Raw genomic sequence first — 25,235 nt, forward strand, 5'->3', positions numbered from 1 at the left:
ACTCATGCAAGTTTGTCTACAAAAAGCTAAATGACCCCTTGTCATGACAGCAGAGCAGTTTGTGCAGATGATAGTCTCAGAATTCAGATTTACTGAGAAGCAAGAGGTACTTGTCAAAAAATTCAATTCACATCAGGAGGGTCAAAAAAACATTTGAAGTCCAAGAAAATCATCTAATGATTGCTAAGAAGAGTAAGTAATTATTTTTGGCAGGGAAGTGCACTAGTTCTTCAATGCATGGAATTAAAAAAAATTGAAAGAGAGGTGATAAAAGGTGAGCATATACGATAAGCAGTCACACAAATTATTAAATTATAGGGTCTAACCTGTCTGTAGTCAAGGCATTAATAACAGTATACATGGCATCTCCATCTTTTGCACGAGTAACAGCTTCCAAATTTTCTTCAAGAATTTTTTTATGGTTTTGAACTCCTCTCAAAATCCTTTCAGCATCCCTCAGTATAGATTTCGGCACTTTAACGTTTTGAAGGATGGATGGTTTATTGAACAGATGATGTCCAGGAAGATCAGATGCAACAGTAGGCTTTTTTGACTAGAATGGAAAGAGAACTTCTAGTTTTTAATCAGAGATTGTAATTTCAATTTTTGACACACTGATCAGAACTCCTAATATCTATTGTCACGTCAATGCCCATCATATGAAATACTGTTCATGTGTACTATCCTCAACTTCAATTACTCAAGAACATTCAGTATGTTGCAAATATACTTAAAAGCCAAGCAAATGGAAAGAAAGCTCTAAAATGTGAAATGATATAACGTATGAGAAGCAATGCCAATGAAGCTAATAAGCATGTGAGAAGATGTCAATTAGATACGTTATGTAAATGTAAATCTCTCCATATAACAGTAGTTAAGTATAATTAAAAGCCTAATAAAAAGCAAAGCCCTCTAAATAACATGAACTAAATTTGGCATCAATCTACCCCAAGAAACATGAAGCAAAAGATGTAAGTTTTAAAAACAACAAAATAACCCCCTCAACAGCACCATGAACCTGTCACCCTTTTGCTGATTTTCACTTTTCAAAAGAAACAATGAAGCAACTACTAGACTTTTACTTTGCAGAGTCCTTTTACAGAGATAAAGGCCGAGCATATATTAACTGCTCAATACAAAAGGAAGGGACACAAGTACACAGGAAACAAGGATCCATACACTATAGTTCTCACATTCATTCTCACATCACTGAGGAACCCCAGAAGTCCCCTGGTAGAGTGCTTCATTTTCCAGAAGGCGGGGGGGGGGATGACACGGGACAGATGGGGATGACAGCAACCACACAAACACACACACACACACCCTGACAAATGTATATAAAGAAAAAAAAACCCTAAAAATAAAACCAAAATACCCAAACTTGAGTAGACTCTGAAAGCATCAACTGAATGAACAGAAAAAAAAAAAAAAAGTCTCACAGATCACAAATCAGTTTGGGCTTTAAGGTTACTTTTATCAAATCCGAATTAAAAGAAGGTTATGTTCTGACAGGCATACTACCAAAGCATAATGGGCATAACAAAATGGAAATCAACACACTGATCCCATGATCTTGGTTTTTCCTGGTGAGAAAAGGACAACATACCAAATTATTTACCAACTTTATATAGGTTTTCATTTTATAATTAAAATTTTGACAAATACTAGCTCAACAGGACAGGTGAATGTAAGAAATACAGATACATGTGCAATTGTAAAATGATGTAGACTTGCCAGTTAGATCATGAAATGGTAATTATATTTGCAGTCCTCACTATGCCCATTTGTATTATTCCCTCTCACTAAGACTGAATAAAACACATCAAAGAACAAGCTAAATCTTGAGTAATATAATCTGTACATAATAGCAACCTTTTCAGACAGGTATTCAATAGCTACTGTGGTGTTATCTCACTGCAAGCACATTCAAAACTGTTGCAGTATTACAGTATTTAAAAAAAACCCCTAAGACATAAAAATTCAAGGTATACCTTAATAAGATCATCCATGCCTGATATCCATGAATTTGCTTCCTAAAAATACAGAAGAGCAGCTATTGAAACTTACCTAAAGACAGATATCAAGGTAAAATCTAGAGGAGATATTTGATAAATTTAAATGGGCACAACAAATTCCTTGTGAACTACTAAATCTTACTGCACCCTTCGATTAGAGCACCACCTTCTGTTCCATCACAGCCTGTCTCAGCTAATTCACACCTTTAATTTTTTTATATGACAAAGCTAGTGGTGATTTATCCCAAGCACTTATTTTCTCACTCTACAAATCTCTCAATGATGACAGGTCAATAGCTACATATCTAATTGATTCAACTCCACACTTGCTGAAGTCATCACCTCTGTCTTCCTATTGACCTTTCTCGTAAGGAAGAAGAGATCTGAAACTATTTATGTCAACTGTGTTTTTCTCATCTGCCATTCCACCTCCCATCTCGTCCTGTTGTTGCCTAAAGTACATTACTCAATTAAGCTTTTAGCAATAGTAGTAAGCAAGTATCTCCAACATAAATGGGGCACGTGGCACCTGCTCTCTTTATTAAGAACAGTTAAACGTGCAGTCCGCTAGTATGTTAAAAAAAGCCATGAAACAATGCACCAGCTGTACTATAAGACAGCATGTTTTCTAAAGGTACAGCAGCAAGTAACTGCCATGTAATACAAAAATATTTTTAGGGAAATATTCAGCCGAAACCTTCAATCAAAGAAGTGAACCAACAGAATCAAAGCTTTTACGTTCTAAGCCAATTCACATATCTGTGAATTTTCAAGGCTTTCTTCTTTTCCACCACGTGCATTTACAAGAACAGAGGGGACCACAGTAGACAGGCTAAATGATCACATATATACCTTGCTTCTACATGGAACCAGATTAATGAACAGATAAAAGCCTCAGCTGCCAAAAGCCAGAGACAAGCTACATGTTGCCAGCACAGAACCATTCTAGCACTAAAAGGTACAAAATCACTAGCATAAGAAACACTACAAAGATGTATGCCAGACAATTCTTTGGAAACAGTACTCTCTACAAAAAGAAACTGCAAAATGAGAAAGAAAGTAGCTTAAGTACTTAAGTCATCCCTACAGTTGACTGCAGATAAATAGAACATTGTTCTTTGCCAAATGGGAATGTTACATCAGTTCTGCAGTTCTAGTATCACAGCAAGACAGCAAGCAGAGAATGCGCTGAAAATATCCAAAACCAATCAAATAAATAACCCACTTTTTTTCTTTTTTTTTTTTTAACCTGTTTTATGTTTGGTTGAATGGTTTCAAGAGCCTAGTCTGTTGCATACTCGTTGAGACATATTCAGGCTCAAAGCCCTTTCACATACAAAGGATGCAATATTTCAAGCAATTGTAAACAAATGTCAGTCTTTTTACAGAGGTAGAAGCAAGGGCAACACTTTTACTGATACCAGACCTCTAAGTTTTTCTCCACATTTTTTACCCCCATTATTCAAACTCTTGGTTATTCTGATAAGAGGGACTTTACCTGTAGCATGTCTTGCATTTCTTTTCTCAACCGGTCAAGATCTTGAAGTAAATCACCTGCTTTTTTTACCGTTTTCTCAATTGAACTGCAATTTTGAAAGGAGTTTTCAAAAGCAGGGGACGAATCTGTACATAAAGCAGTATGCCTGATGGGAGAAACACTCCTGATTAAAAGTCTCATGGCTCCTTATGTCACCCAAAAAAGTAGCCAACTGTGCAACTAAGCATGAATTTAAAGTACAAGAATACCAAACCTATATATAAAATGGAATTTTCTCTTTCACCTGAGGCTACAGACAGGTTATTGGGTTTTCTCTGCTTACCACTTAATGCCTTGAGCTTTATCCTTCTTTTTTCAACAGTGAAACCACATCTAAAACTCAAATCTAATAGAGCAACACTTAAACTGGATACCTCTCCATTTGAAGCAATTAACATTTTTGTCTATACTTTCATAAATAAGACAATATATGTGTAGCTGTTTCTCATTATATTAGTGAAATTATGCCGTCAAATTATTGCCTGAGGAAAATATGTTTCAGACTGGATGGCTAAGAACATTCCCTCACCCACTCTAATGCTTACAAATTGTTAGGCAGATGCTGCTTGTTCCCAACAAAGTGTTCTCATACAGCTCCCATAAGCAGGCAACTTGAATGGCAATTCCACTTTAATACTGCCTGTATAGCTGGCTTCCTGGCACTACTCTCCAAGCTGCTACAATAGAAGAAATATACTCAGAAGACAGAAAAGCACTCCAAGTGACACCCATTGACTTCCAAGAAGCGTGTTACAAACAACCTTTAGCTACAAGCCTTCATTTACCTTCAGTACAACAGAAATGCAAAAGTAGCATAGAAGTACCAGTCCTGCAGTGTTTTACTTCCAAGTACAGCTTTGCCAGACTCAGGGACCATACCAGTGACTCCGTTACACCATCAATACCTAATACACCTTTCCCAATTAAAACAAACAAAAAAGTCTTCCTCAGTTTTGGACTGTTATGTTTATTTACCTGTCTCTCTCGAAATGCCAGCTCATTTGATTACTGTTTAATGCTGCCTTCTTGGAATACTCAATTTGCCTTGTTGGCATTTCTTGAGAATTCTGAATATGCTCAAGAAGTCTCCCTTCACCTAAGGCAGAAGAAAAAGTTAAGTTTGTTCAACAGATGTAATAATTTCTTTTCCTTTACCAAGGACAGTAAAAATAATTTTAAATTTTAAAATACAGATTTATTTCAAATAAGGCAAGTCACATAAAACCACTTACACTAATCTACCTTTACTACGATTGTTTTACATTAGCAAAGTGAGGAAAAAAAATGAATGAAACTGATGGCAATTAACTGAGTCACAGTGAAATATTCTGTGCATAATGCCACAGATTTCTTCTTCCTTTGTCTCATTTCATTTATTCCTGGACCCACAGAACAATAGGACTACGTGACAGCTTTGTAGAAGAGGGGTAGAAGGCACAGTCTGAGAAGGATTGGATAGAGACACAAACAGGCATTTTTTCCCCGACGTTAGAGTACAATGGCTGGATCTTTCAAATGTTCTTCCTCAGTCCTAGATCCTCAAACAATTCTAAATGCAACCAACCAAAACCAGATGCTTTATTTTTTGATGAAATGTTTAAAACTGAGTTTCATGTCACTAAAGTGATCAAAAGCAGTAAAAGAAAATTACTTTACATTTCCTTTACAAATGCTGTTTTCGTTACAATAGCTCAGAGACGCTATGGATCCATGTTTTGGAAAAAAATTAAATTTCAATTCAATCAATGATAATGAAAAAGTTATTGAGTAGCTCCCAAGTTTTACATTATTCTAAATAACCTTCCCTACACCTGACAATGAACACTCATTTCATTTTTTCAGCTAAGAAAACATTTCAGTGAGCAATCACGTTGAGAGACTATAGGTTAGATCAGTGCAGTCACTAAGTCTTTAGATAATTAAGATTAAGTGGATTGTTCACAAAACTAACTCTTCTCAAAGGTACTTTCAAATACTCAGAATATACGTATTTAAGTGCAAGCAACTGAACAGCTCAAAGTAAGTGAAGACCACACAAAGGAAACCCCAAGCCATACTATTCATGCCAGTGGAGAACAGGAGTGTCTTACTCACAATACCTTCACTTGGGGATTTGGAAATATTTTTTTCTGTTACAGAGTTTTCTTTCTTTGAGATTTTCACATATTTTGATACAGGTTCTGGAGCAGACCTCCGAGGAACCGGTGTCTCTAGAGTTTTTTGTGGATGAACACCATGACATTGAAATTGGCTTGAATACGCTTCAGGGAAAAAAAAAAAAAAAAAAGTTATTTAAATGTTAACAATTTTCTCCATAGGAAAAGAAATCTAGAAAAAAAACATGGCCACATTATGAATTTTTCACAGAAATGCAAAACATTACAGAACTAGTTTAAAAAGTAAACAGGAAGAAAATGTCATACTTGCAAGTAGGATGAAGAGATAAACACACACCCCTTCCAGCCGTACTACGAACTAGTTCATCACAAGCTTCCATACATCTTATTTTTCGTTAAGATTATTTTAGGTTAACTCTAGGCCTCTCCTGGTGCAGACTAAGCCCTTAGTAAATACAAACCTTTCACTTTAAACTAAACTGGAACATTTTCAGAATATGTGGTATATGTTACATAGCATATTAGGCAAAAAAAACCAATTACACAGAAGAAATGTTTACCACTTATTACTGATGGGATGTACAATCCAGTATTAATGGATATAAAATTAATGCAAAACTAGTACTGAAAGTAAGGTATTAAGGATTTGTCTTCACCTTGGGCTGGTGCACCACTGCTAGGAAGTAAACCCCTCTGACACGAAGATACTTCATTAGTAAGCAATTGCTGTTCTGGCTTCTCAAATTGTTTTGTCATGAGACTGGAAGAAGGTACGTGAATTTGCTGGAAGCCACCCATGTTGACTGCAGAGCTGATGAGATGAGACTAAGAGACAAAATTACAAAGTATTTCTGATATATGCATTAGCTTCCCCAAGAAAAACTCTAAGCATGAATACTTTCCAATATAATCATATTAAACAGATTTGGACATGATATTTGAGATAAAAGTAGCCTGCAACAACCTTGTAATACAGACATGCTTGGACACTGTTCTGCCTTTCAAAAAGCATGCAGGACTCTCAGAAGAAACTATAAATGTTCTTAGATTTTTAATATGACTGGCTACTTTTAAAATGAAAGTTTCCTCAATTAACAAAGGTCTAAACAATTTCTCAGTGGGAATGAGAACATTTCACAATTTTTGCATTTACTTTCACAGACACGAAAATGGGGCGGAGTAGAGCAGATACATGGGACATAATGAGAACCAGAACTTTTCACAAAAAGCTCTAAGCTCTGTACTGGCCACTGGATCTTTCTTTCTAATACTAAGACATAATCCAAATTAAATTGAAATACAAAAGAAATGATAAAGCTAAAGCTTCTGCATTGTTACTCAGATACCTGAAAATTCATTTGTTGCTCCTGTAACTTTTCCAAATGCTGAATCCGTTGCACCATGAATGCATTCATTTGCTTTTCAAGCTCACTGACTCTTTCGTGACAGTGGTGCTTCTCATCTGGAGTCTTCATATTTATTTGCTGTTCAGCAACACACTGCAGTTGTCTGTCTGTCTCCTGTAGTTTATGAAGTAATGCTGAAACCGAGTTAACTTTTGCTTCCAAATCATTTTGAACCTGCAAGAAAGGGAAAAAAAAAAACCCACCCAAAAAACAAGGAAGAGAAAAAAACTTACTGCAAAAGAGGTGCAAGCATGAAGAAAAGAAAACCTCCTTCCCATCCCTCCTTCCCATCATCATGGAAAGATTTCCTTCCCAGAAGACACAAATAAAATCCTAGTTAACCCTAACGTTTGCTGGTTTAGCATTAATATGAAATTATTCTAAAAGATAAATCAAATGGTCTTTGTCCATTTGCCCATTTAGCCAAATCCAAATTAGTTCTCTCTCATATATTGGTCAGTCAGTCAGTCAAAGATTACTAACACACAGAAAACAGTAAGCAGCTACATTTGGTTTCTGACTCCAGTACTGATAATTTCAGGCTTGCTTAGAACATCTACTACTTTAAGTGGACAAATAACTAGTATTACAACAAGCCACTTACTTTAAGAAGTGGAGCTGTAGTAGCAATTGCAGCAGCAGTTGTTGCTGCGATGGTGGTTGCAGAATTAGCTTCTCTGTGTGCTGACGTGGTATCATGATGAACACTTTCCTTTTTTTCTGTAAAGGCATTTCCTAAGAACTGTACCTTCACCTCCTTAAGTACAGGGGTATTTTGAGTTCTATAAAAATAAACAAGTGCCTGTAAATAGCATTGTTTTCTCTATATCCCTTCCAAGCAAATGATTTCCCACATATAGCATTGATATCTCTACTTATATAAGCTTTTCTCCTGAAGCTTGAAGGATAGCTTGAAACCTAAGAAACAATTTTATTCTCATCTTTTAGCATGACAGAAGAAATTTCTCAGAATTATGTTACATATTCTAATATAAAAGGCATATCCCTGTGCTGACTGCAACCGCAACAAAGAATATGTTTACAGGTTGTACTTTGCAAAGTTCAGTGTACTAGTAGCAAAGTCCAACTAAATTTCCAATCTTCAAGATTTCCAGCCTATGGATGAACAGTATGTGTCCTTTTCTGTCTTTAAAAATATTATACGGTTTTGGCATGAAATGAATTTTCTATCAGAGAAGATCTTGCCTGACTCTTCTATCATGAAATCATAAATTAAAAAGGTCTGAAGGCATTACCTAAAATATACAAAATAAGTAAGATACTCCAGTGAGCTCCGAGTGATAAAATAAAAACACCTTCATAGACAGAAAAAGAATACAGAGAACAATAAAGAATACTTTTTCCTTACTATGCATTTTGGTAGAAATTGAAGTAGTGGTATAGTAGTATATCTGTACAGAAACAGAACAGCTGAGACACTAACAACAATACATACTTACTTTTGCTTTAATACTGCCATCAGTGCCTCTTTCTGGCCAGTAGCATACTGAGAAATAAGAACATCATCTGTGGGGAAGGAGATAAAAGCATACTTTTAAAAAACTGACACAAAATGTATATTTTAGATGTAGACACAAAGCATTATTCCAACACATACAATTCTGCTGTGTGGAATCTGTTCCCTGCACAAACCACATTATCTACTGAGATAATAAATTGTCTCCTGTCACTAAGCAGCAAACTTAAATCATGAGGACACTAAGAGTAGGCTTGATCTAACACAATTTTATATACTATTAAATGTTGGTATCAATAAAATCTTTTTGGTATGATGTGAAAACAATACCTTATCTTCATAAAATGGGGAGGGGGAAATACCATATAAATGGTGATCTGAGCCCAGACAACCCATTCAACAAAACCCTGCAAATTCTAACTTGAAAAAAATTTAATTAAAAAACCCCAACTCTGATATAAATAATTACCCTGCAGTAATCATAAATTGCAACAAATTTTCTAAATAGCTTTAAATTATGCTAAAAGGATTGCAGGCTTTCCTTCATCCACTGTTTGCTGGGCAGAAGTAACAAACCAAGATGCATCAGGTTCAGTTTTTCTCTACTGCTGATTACACACAGCTAGTACACACATGCTGATAAGCCAGCTAGCTGCTGCCTCTGTAAGCATAAAAAAAGGAAACTGAATTATTGATTTTTGGCCTTAAATGGGGGTATTGATTAGTATTTCTTTCCTCTACATAGCCACAGATACCCAATAAATTTGCAGATGTGTATTTTCTGTAAAAAATCTTCACTTCCCCAAACCTGACTCAAACTGACTGGCAGATTCAGAAGTTAAAGGAAAAGGCACTGACAATGTGATTTCTTTGATTCTTAAGGATTAAAAATATACTTTTTATGGTGCAGAAAAATACATATTTGTAGTACAATTACTCACAACAGGAAAATGCATCCAAACATGGTCCCACCCCCAAATTCTGTATTCAGAGACACGAGTAGTTTGATTAGCAAAAGGAATCTCAACATTCTGGTGCACTGGTAGAAGTCCCTCTCAATCACAAGAGCTACCTAAGCTAGTGTAATGCCAGCAAGAACGAAGTAAAATTTGCAGAATTTAAGAATGTAAATGACAATCAAATGTTATCAAAGAAACGTTTGAATATTTTCACTCAAAAATTCTATATTGAAGAAAAATATCTAAGATAAAATTAAAGCTCTCTTTTCCTCTAACTAATCAGTTTTCTTACACAAAAGAGCCTGTAGCAGTACGTTGATGCATCTCACCTTTAGGTCTTCTGCTCTCTTCCAGTAGCAGTGAAGGATCTTCTTGTACCGCAGCTTCTCTAGGATAATCCTTCACAAGAAAAGCAGAAAAGCATATGTCAAAGCCCCTGGTATCAGTGGCCAAAATTTTAGAAGTGAACGAAACTGCTGAACACACAAATGTGAGCATCTCCACATGCGAGAACAAGGTCTTGGAACAAAACATGTTAAGATCTCTACCGCAGAATCATCTGGACTTTGTAGTCAAGAACTCACATGACATTTTAGGAAAATAAACCCTAGAAACAAAATTCAAATTAAAAGTATATATCGTAAGTGCTGATTAAGTGTATTCTCATTTCTGGCCAAAGAAGTAGTAGTGAAACTACATACATCTAAGTTTATACAAGGTGCTAATCTCAAACAATTCAGGATTACCCATACACACAGAATTAAGTCATAAAGCCAAGTCAGGAAAACAAAAACCTCTTACTTAACCACCATACTTTTGAAATTTTTGTTCAGCTCACTAGCCCTACTTTAAGCCATTCAGAGACACTGCTGCAATCCTTCCACAGTACAGGTTAATTTTATCCTCCTGCATTCTTACCCTCATATGGATGCCCTAGAGACAAGATTCCACTTTATGTAAGGCATAACAAACAAATCAAAAGGAAATAAGCCTTTTAAGTATTAAAGAGTTCCATGTAAACTAATTTCCATTTCATTATTTCTGAAGAGAAAAAGCTACAAAAAGTTTTAGGGTTTTTAACAAATATTGTGCCATCTGTAATCGCCTTTTCAAAGGAAGAATTACACTAAAATTTGAAAACAAGCCTTGGTATTAATTATGCAACGTGTAGCAGTACAGTAAAAACAAAGCCCCTCTAAAAACTTCAGCATTAATATCACATTAGCGACAACAGAGAAGAAAGGAGCTGCACAGTAACTGTGCAGAAGCTGAGCCAAACAAATATTTGCTATGCTTTTACAGAAGCTACAACTTTTTGAGAAAAAATCCTGTTCTCTTAGTTAAGGATTGCAGGAAGCAACAGTAACTTTCCTTACCATCGGTGATAAAACCATGGGCTCTGTAGAATTTTCTACTGAAAGCAGATGTTCTGGATGTCCTTCAGTACTCGGGACTACTAAAATAAAAGGAGTTTTACTGTGGTCATAACGATTTGTTATGCATTTTCAGTATACTTTGACTAACCCAAATGTCAACATTTCCTCTGCCTGTATCTTTGAATATCTAAATGTAATGACTTTCATAACACACATGACCACACCATCAAGCCGAAGCTTACAAATATTAATGAATTCTGTGAGCCTGGATTATAGACTTGCTTTATAATACATGAAAAAGTCTCTGAAAAACAGAGCATTAAAAAAATCGACAATGTCTAGCTCAAATTCAAGTCTAAAGATGATAAAACATAGAAAGTACTTGTCTAGAGACAACTGTAACTATATGATAACACATAATACTGAGGACAGTACACACTTTAGTTATGTCAGACTAAACTGTCTTCCTAACACTGTAAAAAGAACACCTTTGGAAGCTGTTTGAACCTCGACCCCAAAAAGACTACAATTCCTAAATGCCAAAGACTGTAATTGATATGTATTTTAAAGAAACAAAATGAGTATTATATCTGAATAGGTAAGTAACTGAGATTTGTGTCAGTTTTGAATTTGAAAAGTACATGGTACATTGCTACAGTCTCATTCTATTACAAAAAGGCATAAAATTATGTCCTTAATACTACAACAAATAGTTTAAAAGAAAAGTTCCATATAAGCATGCAATTTATTTTTTTTCCATTTTGTTTACTCTTCTGGGTGAGCTTCCTTGGTACTGGCAGTTGACCAGTATATGCTTTTTGTGTCAAGCAGGTCGGGTTTAGGAGGGGTAGGGCTGGTTTGTTTGTTTTCCAAAACTACAAGGGAAGAAACATAATCTTAACAAGTAAAATTTAAATTTATGGTAGAAAGCAGGAAAACTTGGGGTTTTTCCTAATTTTTTTGAATAGCTAACTGACCAGCTCTGAAAATCGTATTGTTCCATAAAAGCTGAAAAAACTGTGCAAATTAAAAAAAAAAACTAGAACTGAATGACTTTCTTAGAAAGCCTACTTCCAACATTTAACGTTTTTTACCTTCCAAGCATCAAAAAACCACTTCTTTAAAAAGGCAAGCTTGTACAGCTATAGCTTGAACATCTACTAGCTCAAACTCTCCAGAAAACATCTTGAAAGAAGCAGCTGAAGAGAAGTGTTTAAAAGACTTCTGTCTTCCAGTACAAAACCACAAAATCATTCACAAAATTTTATGAAAACACAAAGGCAGCCCAAATACTGGGACTACTCAGGGCTGTCTGTTGGCAGGAACAATATTGTTAGGCACAGATTTGCTTGCTGACTGTACTTCGGGCATGAAATTGAAGAGATACATACGGTGTCTAAAATGGTAAGTTACAAACTGCATTAAAACCTGACAGACTGGAAAGGCATTTCCTTCTTAACTTTCTTATTTAGGTCCCTGTAGGCACATGCTTTCTCATTAAAACCTTCCTGCGTAGGACATTTGCGAAACGCCACGGTGAGTCACGACTCCTCTGATAAAGGGGAGAGCTGCCTAATAATTAAGGAGTTAGAATCTGGAATCAGGGCTGTCCTGCGAAGGGAGCTCCGGCTGACCAGCTCACCCTGCCCAGCGCCCCCTTCCCGCGGAACACGCGGTTTGGGGAAACAAACACAACTTTTTGAGAGTGCTCGTATTTGCAGAACCAGAACACCCGAAAGCCTTAATTATAAAGCTACCAGGTGACTCGGAACATGGCGCGGGGGTGTTACCTCAGCGCACGGTAAGTCACCCACCTGGCGGGGGCGCTGCGGGGGGCGCTGCGGGGGGCGCTGCGGGGGGCGCTGCGGGGGGCGCTGCGGGGGGCGCTGCGGGGGGCGCTGCGGGGGGCGCTGCGGGGGGCGCTGCGGGGGGCGCTGCGGGGGGCGCTGCGGGGGGGCGCTGCGGGGGGGCGCTGCGGGGGGCTGCCGGGCACGGAGCCCCGCCTGCCGCCCGTCCCGGGGAAGCGCAGGCTGCCCCACCTGCAGCCAGAGCGGCACCGGCGGCCTGGCAGGGAGAAACCACCTCACGCAGCTTCTTGACAGCGATCGTCACTTTTTTCATACGGCCACCAGCTCCCGTCACAGCGTCGATGGGCTCCTCCCTGTGGACGCCTGTGGAGTGAATGAGTACGTCGCCCGCCGTGAGGCTGGCCAGGGAGTCCTGGCTGAAGCTGGAATGGCTTTCCGCTTCCATGAGGATCTCATCACGCAGCTCTAGAAGGGAGGCCAAAACCGCTCCCCTGACAAAGTGGCAATCCCTGCGGGACGGGCGCTACGGCGGCAGCGGCAGCCTCAGCCGCCCCGCCGCCCGCCCCCGCGCAGAGACAGCAGCCAGAAGGCTCCGGGGAATAGCTTCCCCCCCCGCGTCCCGGGCACGCCAGACGGACAGAGAACACCGCCGCAGCCCGGCCCGCTCCCCGCCGCTCGTACCGGAAGCGCGCGCTGCCAGAGCAACGGCGCCAGCCTGCGCCGCCTCACGCCGGCGCACAGTCCGCTCCTCAATAGTGCCCGAAGGAAACCCGCGCCCGGGCCCCGCCCGCTGCCGGTAGTGCAGCGAGGGGGGCGGATAACAGCGCTGCGCCGCGGCTCGGCGCGCCCAGCTGTCCGTGAGTCCGCGCTCGCTGATTCGCCGCTGTGGCGAATCGGCGGGGCCCGTAGGGTGCTTGCGGGCCGCCCCGCCTCTCCTGTGCGGTCCGGGCTCGTGGCGGTGCGGGTGAGTGCGCGCGCGGGTGGCGGCAGCGCCGCTGCGGGGCCGCTCCGGGCCGGGCCGCCTCACGGCAGGCGGGCCCCGCGGCGGGGGGCGCTGTTAGCGGGGCCGGGGCTGTGCCGCGCTCGGCGGGGAGGCAGGGCCGGAGGGCGATAAAGGTGCCGCGGGTGCCGGAGAGTCCGTCCCTTCCCGGGAGCCATCCTGGTGCCGGGGCCTTTCCCTGGGCCCGGATGGGGGGAGGGGGCGCGCTCGGGTACCGCCAGCGGCCTGGCGGGCGCCGGGTCTGCGGGCCGAGGCTGGGCTCGGCTCTCCCTGGGCAAAGGAACTCAAGGTGCCCTTGTAAGTAAGGAGCGGAGAGTGTAGGTAAAAAAAAGAAACAAAAAACGAACTACTGTGAAATTCCTTTATCTCAAACCACTCCAGCACAGGGGTTGATTTTATTGGGTCAAAAGTATCAGCCAGGCCTAACCTAACTTAAATAGGAGCACACTTCTGGAAAAATATATTTTATCCCAAGGCAGATGCCCTTGCATGTGTTCAGTCTGCACAGTGAGGCCCTTGGGCTGTCTGATTTCAGACATTGTTAATTCATCTTTGGCCTTAGGAGGCCTTTTACCATTGAGTCCTTTTTTTTCTTTCTTTTTTTTTTTTTTTTTTTTTCCCCTTCAGAGCAGGCTCTAGCTCACAGCTATGAGATCATGCATTATAATAACCTGTGCACCTGGTACGCCTTCCAATCCAGCCACCTTCAGACCAGCCCCTTTCTTATCTCACCATGTGCCCCTGAAGGCTGACCATAGCGTGCAGAGGAAGAAGGAAACCTTTCTGTAACTGCGTTGCAAGCAGCAGCCCAAAGGAAAGCAGCTCCAGGAGCAGGGAGAGCCCAGGTTCTGCCTTCCCGGCAGGACAGGGCTGCTGCTACCACCTTGCTGGGCTGGTGATGAATGAGAGTGTTGGCCGCTCAGGCACGTGGCACCAGGAGTTCAGTGTTAAATTGCCTCTTGCCCTGAATTTTACGTGATTAGTTTAGCAGCCTGCTTGTTTCATAGGTGTTCCATAGTTTGATTAGATTCAGTAAAAGAGCCCTTTGAATCAGTGAGGTTTTTAAAATGTGACGTCAGTCAAGTTCTAGCCTAGTAATTTCCAACAATATCTGGACACATTTCTTTGACTTGATATTTTTGTTTGTCTTTTCCTTTTTATGCACATGCAGAAACACTTGAATGGTGTTCTGTGTGTACAATTGGAAGGGAAGGCTTAAAAAGAATCATGGCCATCTATGTATAGAATAAGTCATACCTACACCTAATTCAGGCTTGTTAATCAGGATAACAAGCGTGTAGGATTTATGGTGTCTCTCCTTAGCCCTTCTCCCCCGGTAAAATGTAGTTCCTTACAAAAATGTTGAAAAAAACCCAAAATACAGGGTTTGTTTAGTTTCCATGGGAAAGGATACTGTTGACTCAAGGTTAGGTAATAGACACTGATGTTGATTACATCAGTGGAAAAAAACCACCTTCGCTGCATTTTATAGTGCATGCTTCACCTGTAATAGCTCCAGGCTGTTCAGTGGATGGAGGTTTTTCAGCCACCCGGCAATATATTTATAATAATCAAAAGCTCCATTCCAGTTATTAGCGCTTAGGAGTTGAATTCACGAGCCCTCTGCCTCTGAAGGTCCAGAGGTCCAGCTGGGGAGGCTGTATTCCCACAGATAAGTTTTAGAAGAGTTCTGACATCCTAATTCTGGCTCCTCTTCCTCCTGCCATGGAAGCAGGTGATTGACCCAGGTTAGCTAGGAACCCTTAACCTTAATCACTGTTTTTATTTAATAAAGTAGCTTCACCTTTTAAAAAAAGCTGTCATTCTGTAGTGATCTCATGTTTCTGTGGCAATGGGAGTGGCAGCTGCAGCAGAAGCAAATATTAGAAGTGTTTTCCACATTCTAAAACAGGGCTGGGATCTGGAATGGACCTTGCACAGAGAATTGGTTTGAGTAAGTCTTTATTATCTTTGGAAAGAGGATGGCAAATCCATTATGCCTAACCATGAGAAATCTAAAACCTTAAGTTATCCTTAACTGCTAATTTTGCTCGGAGAGGCTTATCTTAAAAGAATTCTCTTTAGAACATCAAAATGTATTTGGAAGAGCTCCAGGCCCCTTCAGGAAGGGAGATTTCCCAGCTGTTGCCACTTTCCTGGTGAATCAGCATGTCCAGACCATATGACCCTTGTTGCAGAGGTTTATTCAGAGATACTTGCTTCCTTCAGTGTGACATGTTTGAAAGTGCAATACTGAATTTTCAAATTACATTTACCCCAGAGGAAACAAATCCAGGCTCCATAGGCTTAAACCTGAAGCATGGTGGAGTTGTTCGAGCAGCAGTGTAACATCTGTGCTGTGTTAGTCAAGGTGCCCAGCCCCATAATGGGCTTTTCCATTCCCCGTTTGGTTTTTTTTTTCTTGTTTCACAGGCTGAAGGGAAAGGGGACAAACAAGAAAACTTGAAATTAGGCATTTTACAGAATCAGAGAATGGTTTGGGTTGGAAACGACCTTAAAGACCACCTAGTTCCAACCCCTCTGCCATGAGCAGGGACACCTTCCACCAGCCCAGGTTCCTCCAAGCCCTGTCCAACCTGGTCTTGAGCACTTCCAGGGATGGGGCATCCACAGCTGTTCTGGGCAACCTCTTCCAGTGCCTCAGAATTTCTTCCTAAGATCTAATCTAAATCTACCCTCTTTCAATTTAAAGTCATTCCCCCTTGTCCTATAACTACCTGCCCTTGTAAAAAGTCCCTCAGCTTTCTTGTCAGCCCCTTTAGGTACTCGAAGGCTGCTATAAGGTCCCTCTGGAGCCTTCTCTTCTCTAGGCTGAACAGCCCCAACTCTCTCATCCAGTCTTCACAGGAGAGGTGCTTCACCAGAGTGGAGTAGAGGGGGAGCATCCCATCCCTCGACCTGCTGGCCACGCTGCTGCTGCAGCTCTAGGTTTGATTGGCTTTCTGGGCTGCAAGCACACATTGCTGGGCCATGCTGAGCTCCTCATCAACCAGCACCCCCAAGTCCTCCTCCTTCGGGCTGCTCTCAATCCATTCTCTGCCCAGCCTGTATCTGTGCTTGGGATTGCCCCAAGCCACGTGCAGGACCTTGCACTTGGCCTTGTTGAACTTCATAAGGCTCACATGGGCCCACCTCTCAGGGCTGTTGAGGTCCCTCTGGGTTGCATCTCTGCCTTCCAGCATGTTGACTGCATCACTTGGCTTCATGTCGTTGGCAAACTTGCTGAGGGTGCACTTGATCCCAGCATCCATGTGGTTGACAAGGACATTAAGCAGTGCCAGTCCCCATACTGACCTCTGAGGAATATTTGTCACTAGTTTCCACTTGGACGTTGAGACATTGAGTGCAGCTCTTTGAGTGTGACCATCCAGCCAATTCCTTATCCACTGGGTGGTCCATCTATCAAATCCATGTCTCCAGTTTAGAGACAAGGATGACATGTGGGACAGCATCAGATGCTCTGTACAGGTCCAGATATATGACATCAGTTCCTCTTCCCTCGTCCACCAACGCTGTAACCCCATTGTAGAAGGCCACCAAATTTGTCAAGCACAGTTTATCCTTAGTGAAGCCATGTTGGTTGTCACCAATCACCTCCTATTTTTTTCCACGTGCCTTAGTACGGTTTTCAGGAGGATCTGCTCCATGATCTTGCTGGGCAATGAGGTGAGACTGAGCAGCCTATAGTTCCCCAGGTCTTCTTTATTTACCTTTTTAAAAAGGGAGGTTACGTTTCCCCTTTTCCAGTCAGTGGGAACTTCACCAGACTGCCACAACTTTTCACATGTAATGGATTGTGGCTTCGCCACTTCACACCCCAGTTCCCTTGTGACCTGTGAATGCATCTCATCAGGTCCTATGGACTTGTGCACCTCCAGGTTACTTAGGTGTTCTTGAACCTGGTTTTCTCCTACAGCAGGCAGTTCTTCATTCTCCCAGTCCCTGCCTTTGCCTTCTGCAACTTGGCCTGTATGGCTGGAGCACTTAAAAGACTTTAGGGATAAACCAGATATCCCCATTTCAGGGAACGCTCAGGTAGTGCATTTTTAGATTTTAAGGCAACTGCCTGTAATTTATAGCTGCTGAACAGGTGCAGTAGAGCCATATAATTTCACTGCCTGCTATGTGGCAAGTGTAAAATGCCTGTAGAGGGACAAGTGCTTCAGACACTTAAAATCAGATAGTGCCATTATGCTGATTTAAATCAGAGCTATTTCCCAAATGCAAGTGTAAAAGCTTTGTAGAACTGCCGTTCAGTAAATCTGTAATTTTAAGCTGCCAAACTAGTTGCAGAAGAACAAAAGGTCAGGTTTGTTATAAAGACATAATGAAGAAATACTGAGCGTGAGAAAATGGCACTGACAGTTGAAGCTTTTAGCTTTCTGTGCTTGGGAAGAGGACAAAAGTCTTTCCTGTCCTCTGCAGTTTCTAACGTTGGTTAATAATCTACTTAGTGACAATTTATAAAGTCAGTTTGATTTTTCTTCTGACAGGCTGAGAAATGAGAGAGTGGAGTTGTCATTCATTTTCACTAGTTGTTGTCCCAGGAGACAGTCATGTCCACTTCTCTTAAAACAAGCTAGAGGTTTATATTAACCTGAGTAACACCTTATTTCTTCTGAGCAACCATATTCTGTAGGTTCTCCGTAAGAGTAACCTGTGTGACCTGTCTGCCCATGAGGAATTGTTGGTCAGGGGGTGGGGGGTGTATGCGTCTTAAATCCATGAGTCGTACACGCTTTTCACCTCCAAACCCTGAATTGGCTTGCTGTGCAGTGGTAAAGTGTAATGTTAAGAGGCAGATGTTACAATAGCTTTGCGGCTGGGAAGGAAGTGTAGGGAGAGTGCATGCTTGTGAGAGCTGCACAGTGCTATTTTTAGTTGCTTAGTTTTCGTTCTGTTGTAGAAATAATTATTAATGTCTTTTTGTTCTTGTTCAGAAGGCTTGCTTGCCCTCTCCCTTCCCCCTGCCAAAAGACTGGAATAGTTTAAGCCTTCTAAAACATGAATGTCTTCTTCAAAATTTGGCAAAGTGTAATACAAGATGAGTTCGAAGTAGCCCTTGCTAAAGGGCTAAATGAACTTTTTTCACAAAGTAATTATACTTCAGTGCTGGTTTTTCTTCCATAAGTTGATGTGAATTAAACTGAAGGATCTTGTTCTTGTCAATGTGTAATACTAGCTTGCATTATTGTCTGTGATAGGTCTTACATAATACATAAATTAAGGGAAAAGAAAAGAGTAGCTTTCAGTCATCTTGTAGGAAACCTGCAGGGATACTTTCAAGCGTTAACTTGTTTACCGTTGGATTAGGAATGTGACTCTTCCTTGAGGATGCCTGCTTAAATTCTTGGATTCGTGGCTGTTCATTCTTCCCTTTTTCTTTGTCTGTTTTGCTTCCTTTAAGGCCATTCTCATTCTTCTATCTTTTCTTGCATTTAATTCACTATATTCAATGACCAGAACATTTGCTCTAGTTTAAGTGTTTGGTGAGAATGCAGCTATGTAGAAACAAGGCGTCTGCATGCTGGCTTATGCTGCATCTATTCAGAGTGTCTACCACTTTACACTTGCTTTTTTTCCTTACTGTTTTTGCAGATGATATCTAAAGGCACTGAAACGATAAGGCTAGAAATCGTTATTGCTTGCTTCACCTCCCCACTCCTGCCCTAGTTCTACTGTGTGAGTTTGAAAGCATTTCTAAAACACTTTTTTCTTTTTTTAAAAAAAGTCACTTTAATGGTTTGAAATGCTTAAAAAGTGTTAAACGGCCAGCATTTAACAGGTGGATCTGGGAAGGTTTCATGGAACTGATCTTAGATGTTCTTTTGACTGAATACATTTCAAATAGATAATTTTCCTTGAAGTGGATGGCTTGAAAGTTTGCTAGTAAAGCTGCGTTTAAACACGCTTCAAGGACGTATACAATTACATTCTGTTGTAAAATGTTGCAGTTGATATGTATGCTTTTTGTGTGAAACGCAACTTTTATCTTCAGAATAGGTGACTCAATCACCAGTGGTAGAATATGGCTGGACAAATATCAGAATCTGATCAGATCAAGCAGGTAAGATGCTGTATTCATGAGTGGTGGCTTTGAAGGTCTTCTGTTACTTGGTCACATAGAGTAAAAAGTGTAGGGCATGGTGGACAAAAAAATTTAAGTTATCACCTGAGTTAAGACTACTTCTATAGCAACCAAAATTTAAACATTTGATTCAAGTACTAGCAGCATTTGGTGTTGAAATCTTCTGACTGATGGTAAATTTTTCTAGTGACTTGTCCTTTAAATGACAGTGTCACCAGATGTCCCATGCAGCTGTGTGTAAGAAAAATTAATGTAGAATCTTTTTTAATACTCGTTGTCCAATTTTTATTTAATAGTTCAAGGAGTTTCTTGGAACATATAATAAACTTACAGAAAACTGCTTCCTGGATTGCATAAAGGATTTCACTAGCAGAGAGGTTAAACCAGAGGAGGTAGGTAAATGCTTTTAATGACCCTTTCTTCGGTAAAATTGCTGTGTAGCATTCAAATTTCAGAAGCAACTTAGAATGTTTTGATCTTTCAACTAGCTAACAAGCTAGGTAGCAGTCTTTAGTGGAGTATAGGTATCTGGCATGTAGCTTCCAAGTGAGACAGGAAGCAGTTAGTGGAAGAAATAGCTTGTCTTTAGTTCTGCTTCTCCAAATACATCCAAAGCTGATGACAAATACTTCTTTGCGTCCTAACAGTCTGTTTACAAAAGGAGACTGACCAGCCAACTAACCAACGATGTGTTGTCTGATGTCTTATATCATCAGCTACAGACAAACTATGGGCTAGGAACTCTAGGTTTTGTCATTGTTGTGTTTTCAGTATGTACACACAGAAAGAATCTTCCTGGTCTACTTGAGTATTGGCTGCTTATTGCCATTTGTGTATTTCATTCTCTATCAGTGGAGGTTCTTGTGCCTCAGCTTCTGATGGATGGTATCTCTATGGACGTGGAAGTTGCCCACCCACAGTCTGCATCTCATTCTTTGAAGGCAGAACCCTACTGAAATACTTGTTTACCTACCCACGTTCTCTGCATTGTAGTGAGTCATGGAAACACAGGCCTCCAAAGCTCTGGCTGTTAAATCCACTTCTCAGCATTGCAGGGAGCTCCATCACGTAGTTATCTGCAAAAAAAGATGAAGCTATTGGTAAGATTAGTTGCATGGGTTTTGCCTCTCCTCTCCTGTTGAGAAGCTGTTTCAGAATCTTGTAATTTTGTTGGTTAAGAGTCTAATAACCTTTGCTTGACTCTGCTGGCAGGGGGAAAAAACCTGAAGTTCTAACCATTGGTTTTGAGCATTATCTGCCTCCTTGGAGTTTAACTCCTCAGCACAGGCAAAAAAATCATGTCTCCTTTCAGCTTCTGTTCTGCTGCGCTAAACAAAGCTCTCTTAGCTTCCCAAGACAGATTCCTTGTTTCTCTGATCTTCTCTGCATCTGCTTTAGTGGAATTTTTATTGATGACAGGAGGTCAGAATGATTCTGGGTAAGGTCTTGTTACTGTCTTTTACCAACTCATTTTGAATTGCTTGAACAATACAAGGAGTGCCAGTTAACAGAATTGACAGAAATGTTAGCAGCACAATCTCTTTACCTTTCTGGAATGATACTTGATTTCCAGTAGAGGATTATACTTCTTTCTTCTGCCTCCCAAAGTGTTACTAGAATTTCTGTAAAAGTAATGGTTTGTGTAGTCTTTTATTAAAGACCTGGGATTCAAAACTGAAGAATGCTCATTGGAAAGGAACTGAAGATTATTTAGACCCGAAGAATATTCTTAGATTCTGATCTGCTGTTTTTTGCATCTGTGACCTGCAAAGGGGCCGTGTCTGGTAGTACAGGAGCCATCTGTTGACGATGAAGGCTAGGAAGAAACTTTCTTACGGGAAGTTTTGTCCGTAATTACCCGTTATGGGGTTTCTTCCAGAGAATCTGGTTCTGGCCCATGCTGGAAACGGGACACTGGTCTAGATGGACCACTGGTCTGATCTGGTATGGAAATTTTTATGTTCCTCTTTAAAGTTGTAGTTTCTTGTTAAATAGCTAAGATTAATACCTCCATGAACTTCCTTTAAGATTCTGCATTTGAAGAAACAGCTTCTGACCTCTTTCCCTACTGCAAGTCTAGACTTCCCTGGGAACTAGATCACAAATACCAAGCTTTCTGGGAGCAGTAGCTTGGGGTAGTTCCAGAATTTGTTTCCTAGTGAGACTTAACTCCTGCTTAACAGGTTTTGCTGTAGCTGATGCCAGGTTGAGGAGAGAGCAGGGTGGGTAGTGTGCATAGCTGCCGTGGTTTTTTTTGTCTTGTTCACTTTCAGCCCTTCTGCTTTTTACATCCCTTTATACTGAGCAAAATCAAAGCGATTTCTGGTTTTCTAGTAATCATACAGAGCAGTCATCTTTCCATCTAAATTTTTTAACTTTTACAGTGATAGCAAGATTTAGAACCATGATACACAATATCTGGTTGGTAGAACTGTTGCTCAGAAATAATCTCGTAACTCTTTCTCTACTCTTAAAGAAAGGAAAAAAACCACCCTCTAAGTTTAAAAAAATAATATGATGGTGGAGTAGGCCCTGGTATTTATTTCTTTGTCCAGCTGACTGATAGAACTTCAGAGGGTGCTCTGGTTGCTTTTGTGAAGGTTAAGCAAGCAGGTACAAGCAGACTGATAAGAGCTAATAGAAACAAGGTCAAAAAAAGGTTAAACTGAGCTAGCACAGAGTAGACCATATTTGGTTGTCAAAAATAGTATGTGTTTGTAAACAGAATTTAAAAAAGGATACTAATTCAATAGATCTAGTATTTATTGCAAAATAAAATGCTTTATATACTTTAATTTAAACAAGAGTACCCCAAGAATGAAATGGTAATATCTTCTGGACCTGAAATGCTTTCCATGAAGACTTTCACATGAGAGCAAACATTTGAAGATTCAGACTCCCTCAAAACCTAAACGTCACGATTTCCGCTGCATAGAGAGGCTGTGCACATTTAGGCCCTCATCCTGAGGCTTAACACAGAATGTGAGATGTAGTCACCTAATAAGTTACCCTTGTATATGAGTATATTTTGGGTCCTGTTTGGGGAAGTGTTTTAATTACTGTTTAAAGCCTTGTTTCCCTCTTCCTCTAGATGACCTGTGCAGACCACTGCCTACAGAAGTATTTAAAAATGACACAAAGGATCTCCATGAGATTTCAGGAGTACCATATTCAGCAGAATGAAGCTCTGGCAGCTAAAGCAGGACTGCTTAGCCAACCTCGTTAGACAAGAGCACTCTGTTCAGACTTTACAAGCAGTGCCAGTGTTCGTTGGGCAAGAACACAATTTGGATTTTCTACTGTCAGGATGTATGTCCAGCAACTCTGAAGAAAGTTCTAGATGCCGTTCAGACAGTGGAAATCATGAAGGGTTAAACAAGAAGTTAATCATGGTGGACTGGCAATGGAGTCTGTTTCTGAGGTCCTTTTCACTCCGCAGTGGAGTAGTATTGATACAAACTTTTCCAGGGCCCACAGACCGGTATGTTTAAATTTCAGGGGTGGTGGGAGTGTTATACTTCCTTTCTGCTAGGGTTGGTTCAGATGAAAAAAGTGTAATATGGGAAATACACTGGTTTTTTATTTAATTCAAGTGAAATAAATGGGAACTCTATACTTGTACGTATGTTCTTTCCAAAGATGCATTTTTAGGACAGCGCTTGAGAACAGTGTTTTGTTTACTGTGGTCTCAGTCCTTAGCTGCTACAGAGTTTTGTGCATTCATTGCTGCTTTAAGTTGCTGAGAGTTAACAGAATTAGTGACTTCGTTTCAGCAGCTGGGGATTTGTGAATATATTATTTCTCTTAATTTGGGAAGAACTTGTGTTGAGCTGCCTTCACAGAGCCTCACGATCACTCTGACTCCTAGAACGCTGGATGGCGATGATTAGAGCATCAAGCCAAGGGCAGTTATAAATGGCAGGCAACTGCTGTAACTAATGAGTGCAGGTAGGCAGGGATGTGCTGCCAGCTTATCCCTAGGTTGTGTTTGCCTTGTGCCTCACCAGGTCATTTACAAAGGATGTGAGTGTGTCATTAGCAGCACTTGTGCTCAAGGCAACTGCTATGCACGCCTTGTCTCCCTCGGGGTTCTCCAAACCCAGCTTCCTTGCATGATGCCAGCACGGTGCACTCTGAGCACTAAGCTTGCTGGCAGTTTTCTTCTTTAGTTGTGTGAATGCCAACAGACAGTATAAAGTATGCACAAAAAATATCTTTTTTGCTGCTGATGGAGTACAGAGAGAAGTGCGTGGAAACTACCTGCTCTGATGTCGTGGTTTAGAAAAAACACCAGTCCTTTGAAAGGATCTTGGTAGCTGAAATCCTGCAGCCAGATTGTTAGTACAGCGGAATGATAGCTAATAGGCACACTTTCCTTTAGTTCAAACTAATAAAATACAGTAACAAAAAGAACTGAACATCAGGATTACCGTATTGATTTTTAGATTTCAAGCCATGAAGACTGAAACAAAGCTGTTTCATGTCAGCTGCCAGGTCTGCTGTTGGGTAGAAAGGCAACAATAAGGAACAGAAATGGCAGGAAGCCTGTACGCGTGGTTTTTTTTGTTGTTGTTTCCTTCTCTGTAGCTTTTATTTCCAGGAGCAGTTTGAAAGAATGATTTCCTGCCTTGCTTTTTTGTTTTCTTTCTCTGCTACTCAAACTCTCTGCTATCCAGGCTGTGGATTTCTAGGCCCTGACCGCAGTACTGTACACCTCCCACTTGCACTGGATACTGCTGTCTTTGCTGCTGTTTAAAGTTGCCCCAGCTCTCCACAGAAATCTGTTTGTATGCCTTTCAAAGGTGGAAGAAACAAGTGTGTTCCTACAGTGTCATTTACATGTGCTTTGTGCTAGCCATATCACAGCCCTTTCCTACATAGCCCATGCCTTGTTACCTTGGAGATGGTTAAGAGCGAGCTAAAATAGTAAAGGCTAAAAAAGAGCCCAAATAAGGTAATAAGTCTCCAATGTCCTGTTTTTTTCAAAGGAATAACCGGACCAATAATGTCCAGATTGCTGTAATTAGGCCACAGACATTATGGCCAATTAGAAGTAATATATCCGTAGTGAAGACTTAAGGCTTTCTTTAAAGCAGTCTTTTTGTTAAATGTTTGAAAGTAATGCATGATTGAAATGATCCCATTTTCCCTTGTGTCTTAGTGTGCAAAGAGAACAGGTACTCAGAAAAGTGACCGAAGAGTTTAAGTGACAGGATTAGAAAATGTTCATGTCTTCTGGGCAAAGCTCCTTTGGGCTAAAGTGAAGGGGGTTAAAAAAAAAAAAAAAAAAAGTTACAGTTTTCCCCCATGTTTCAGTGTTTGGGGATTTGGGGGTAGGAAGATGTTTAAATGTTAAGACAGATCTACTGTACAAAAGGTTAAGCAAGTGTTAGAGGGACTTAGTTAATAAATTACTCACTTTCAGGTGCAC

General features: G+C 40.6%; 2 protein-coding genes across 12 annotated transcripts in view; one reads left to right on the forward strand and one right to left on the reverse strand.

The window, feature by feature from the left end:
- KIAA0586 (KIAA0586 ortholog) overlaps positions 1 to 12,743 on the reverse strand; it is a 72,911-nt gene extending 60,168 nt beyond the window's left edge. For 7 of the 10 annotated variants that reach the window (XM_040600103.1, XM_040600100.1, XM_040600104.1 and 4 more), the window contains exons 1-12: positions 12,702 to 12,731; positions 10,888 to 10,967; positions 9,841 to 9,910; positions 8,536 to 8,602; positions 7,680 to 7,857; positions 7,016 to 7,249; positions 6,326 to 6,494; positions 5,652 to 5,813; positions 4,528 to 4,648; positions 3,514 to 3,658; positions 1,992 to 2,033; positions 327 to 553 (exon numbers count right to left, since the gene is read on the reverse strand). In XM_040600103.1, the coding sequence (XP_040456037.1) occupies positions 327 to 553; positions 1,992 to 2,033; positions 3,514 to 3,658; positions 4,528 to 4,648; positions 5,652 to 5,813; positions 6,326 to 6,494; positions 7,016 to 7,249; positions 7,680 to 7,857; positions 8,536 to 8,602; positions 9,841 to 9,910; positions 10,888 to 10,905 (1,433 nt within the window). In that variant the 5' untranslated portion in view covers positions 10,906 to 10,967; positions 12,702 to 12,731. Of the gene's footprint in view, positions 1 to 326; positions 554 to 1,991; positions 2,034 to 3,513; positions 3,659 to 4,527; positions 4,649 to 5,651; positions 5,814 to 6,325; positions 6,495 to 7,015; positions 7,250 to 7,679; positions 7,858 to 8,535; positions 8,603 to 9,840; positions 9,911 to 10,887; positions 10,968 to 12,701 lie in introns of all 10 variants that reach the window. The other 3 variants (XM_040600101.1, XM_040600106.1, XM_040600105.1) reach the window with 3 other exon arrangements.
- An 815-nt stretch (positions 12,744 to 13,558) lies between these two features.
- On the forward strand, positions 13,559 to 23,419 carry TIMM9 (translocase of inner mitochondrial membrane 9). Of its 2 annotated transcripts, none has more exons than XM_040600111.1 (4): positions 13,559 to 13,659; positions 19,715 to 19,783; positions 20,101 to 20,196; positions 22,896 to 23,419. In XM_040600111.1, exons 2-4 carry the CDS (start codon positions 19,745 to 19,747, stop codon positions 23,028 to 23,030), a joined length of 270 nt encoding a protein of 89 aa, XP_040456045.1. In that variant the 5' UTR covers positions 13,559 to 13,659; positions 19,715 to 19,744; the 3' UTR covers positions 23,031 to 23,419. The 2 variants fall into 2 exon arrangements, with proteins under 2 accessions (XP_040456045.1, XP_040456046.1); XM_040600112.1 differs by lacking the exon at positions 13,559 to 13,659 and adding an exon at positions 18,842 to 19,398.
- The last annotated feature ends 1,816 nt before the right edge of the window (positions 23,420 to 25,235 follow it).

Source organism: Falco naumanni, chromosome 7, assembly GCF_017639655.2.
Source record: "Falco naumanni isolate bFalNau1 chromosome 7, bFalNau1.pat, whole genome shotgun sequence".
Classification (NCBI taxonomy): domain Eukaryota; kingdom Metazoa; phylum Chordata; class Aves; order Falconiformes; family Falconidae; genus Falco; species Falco naumanni.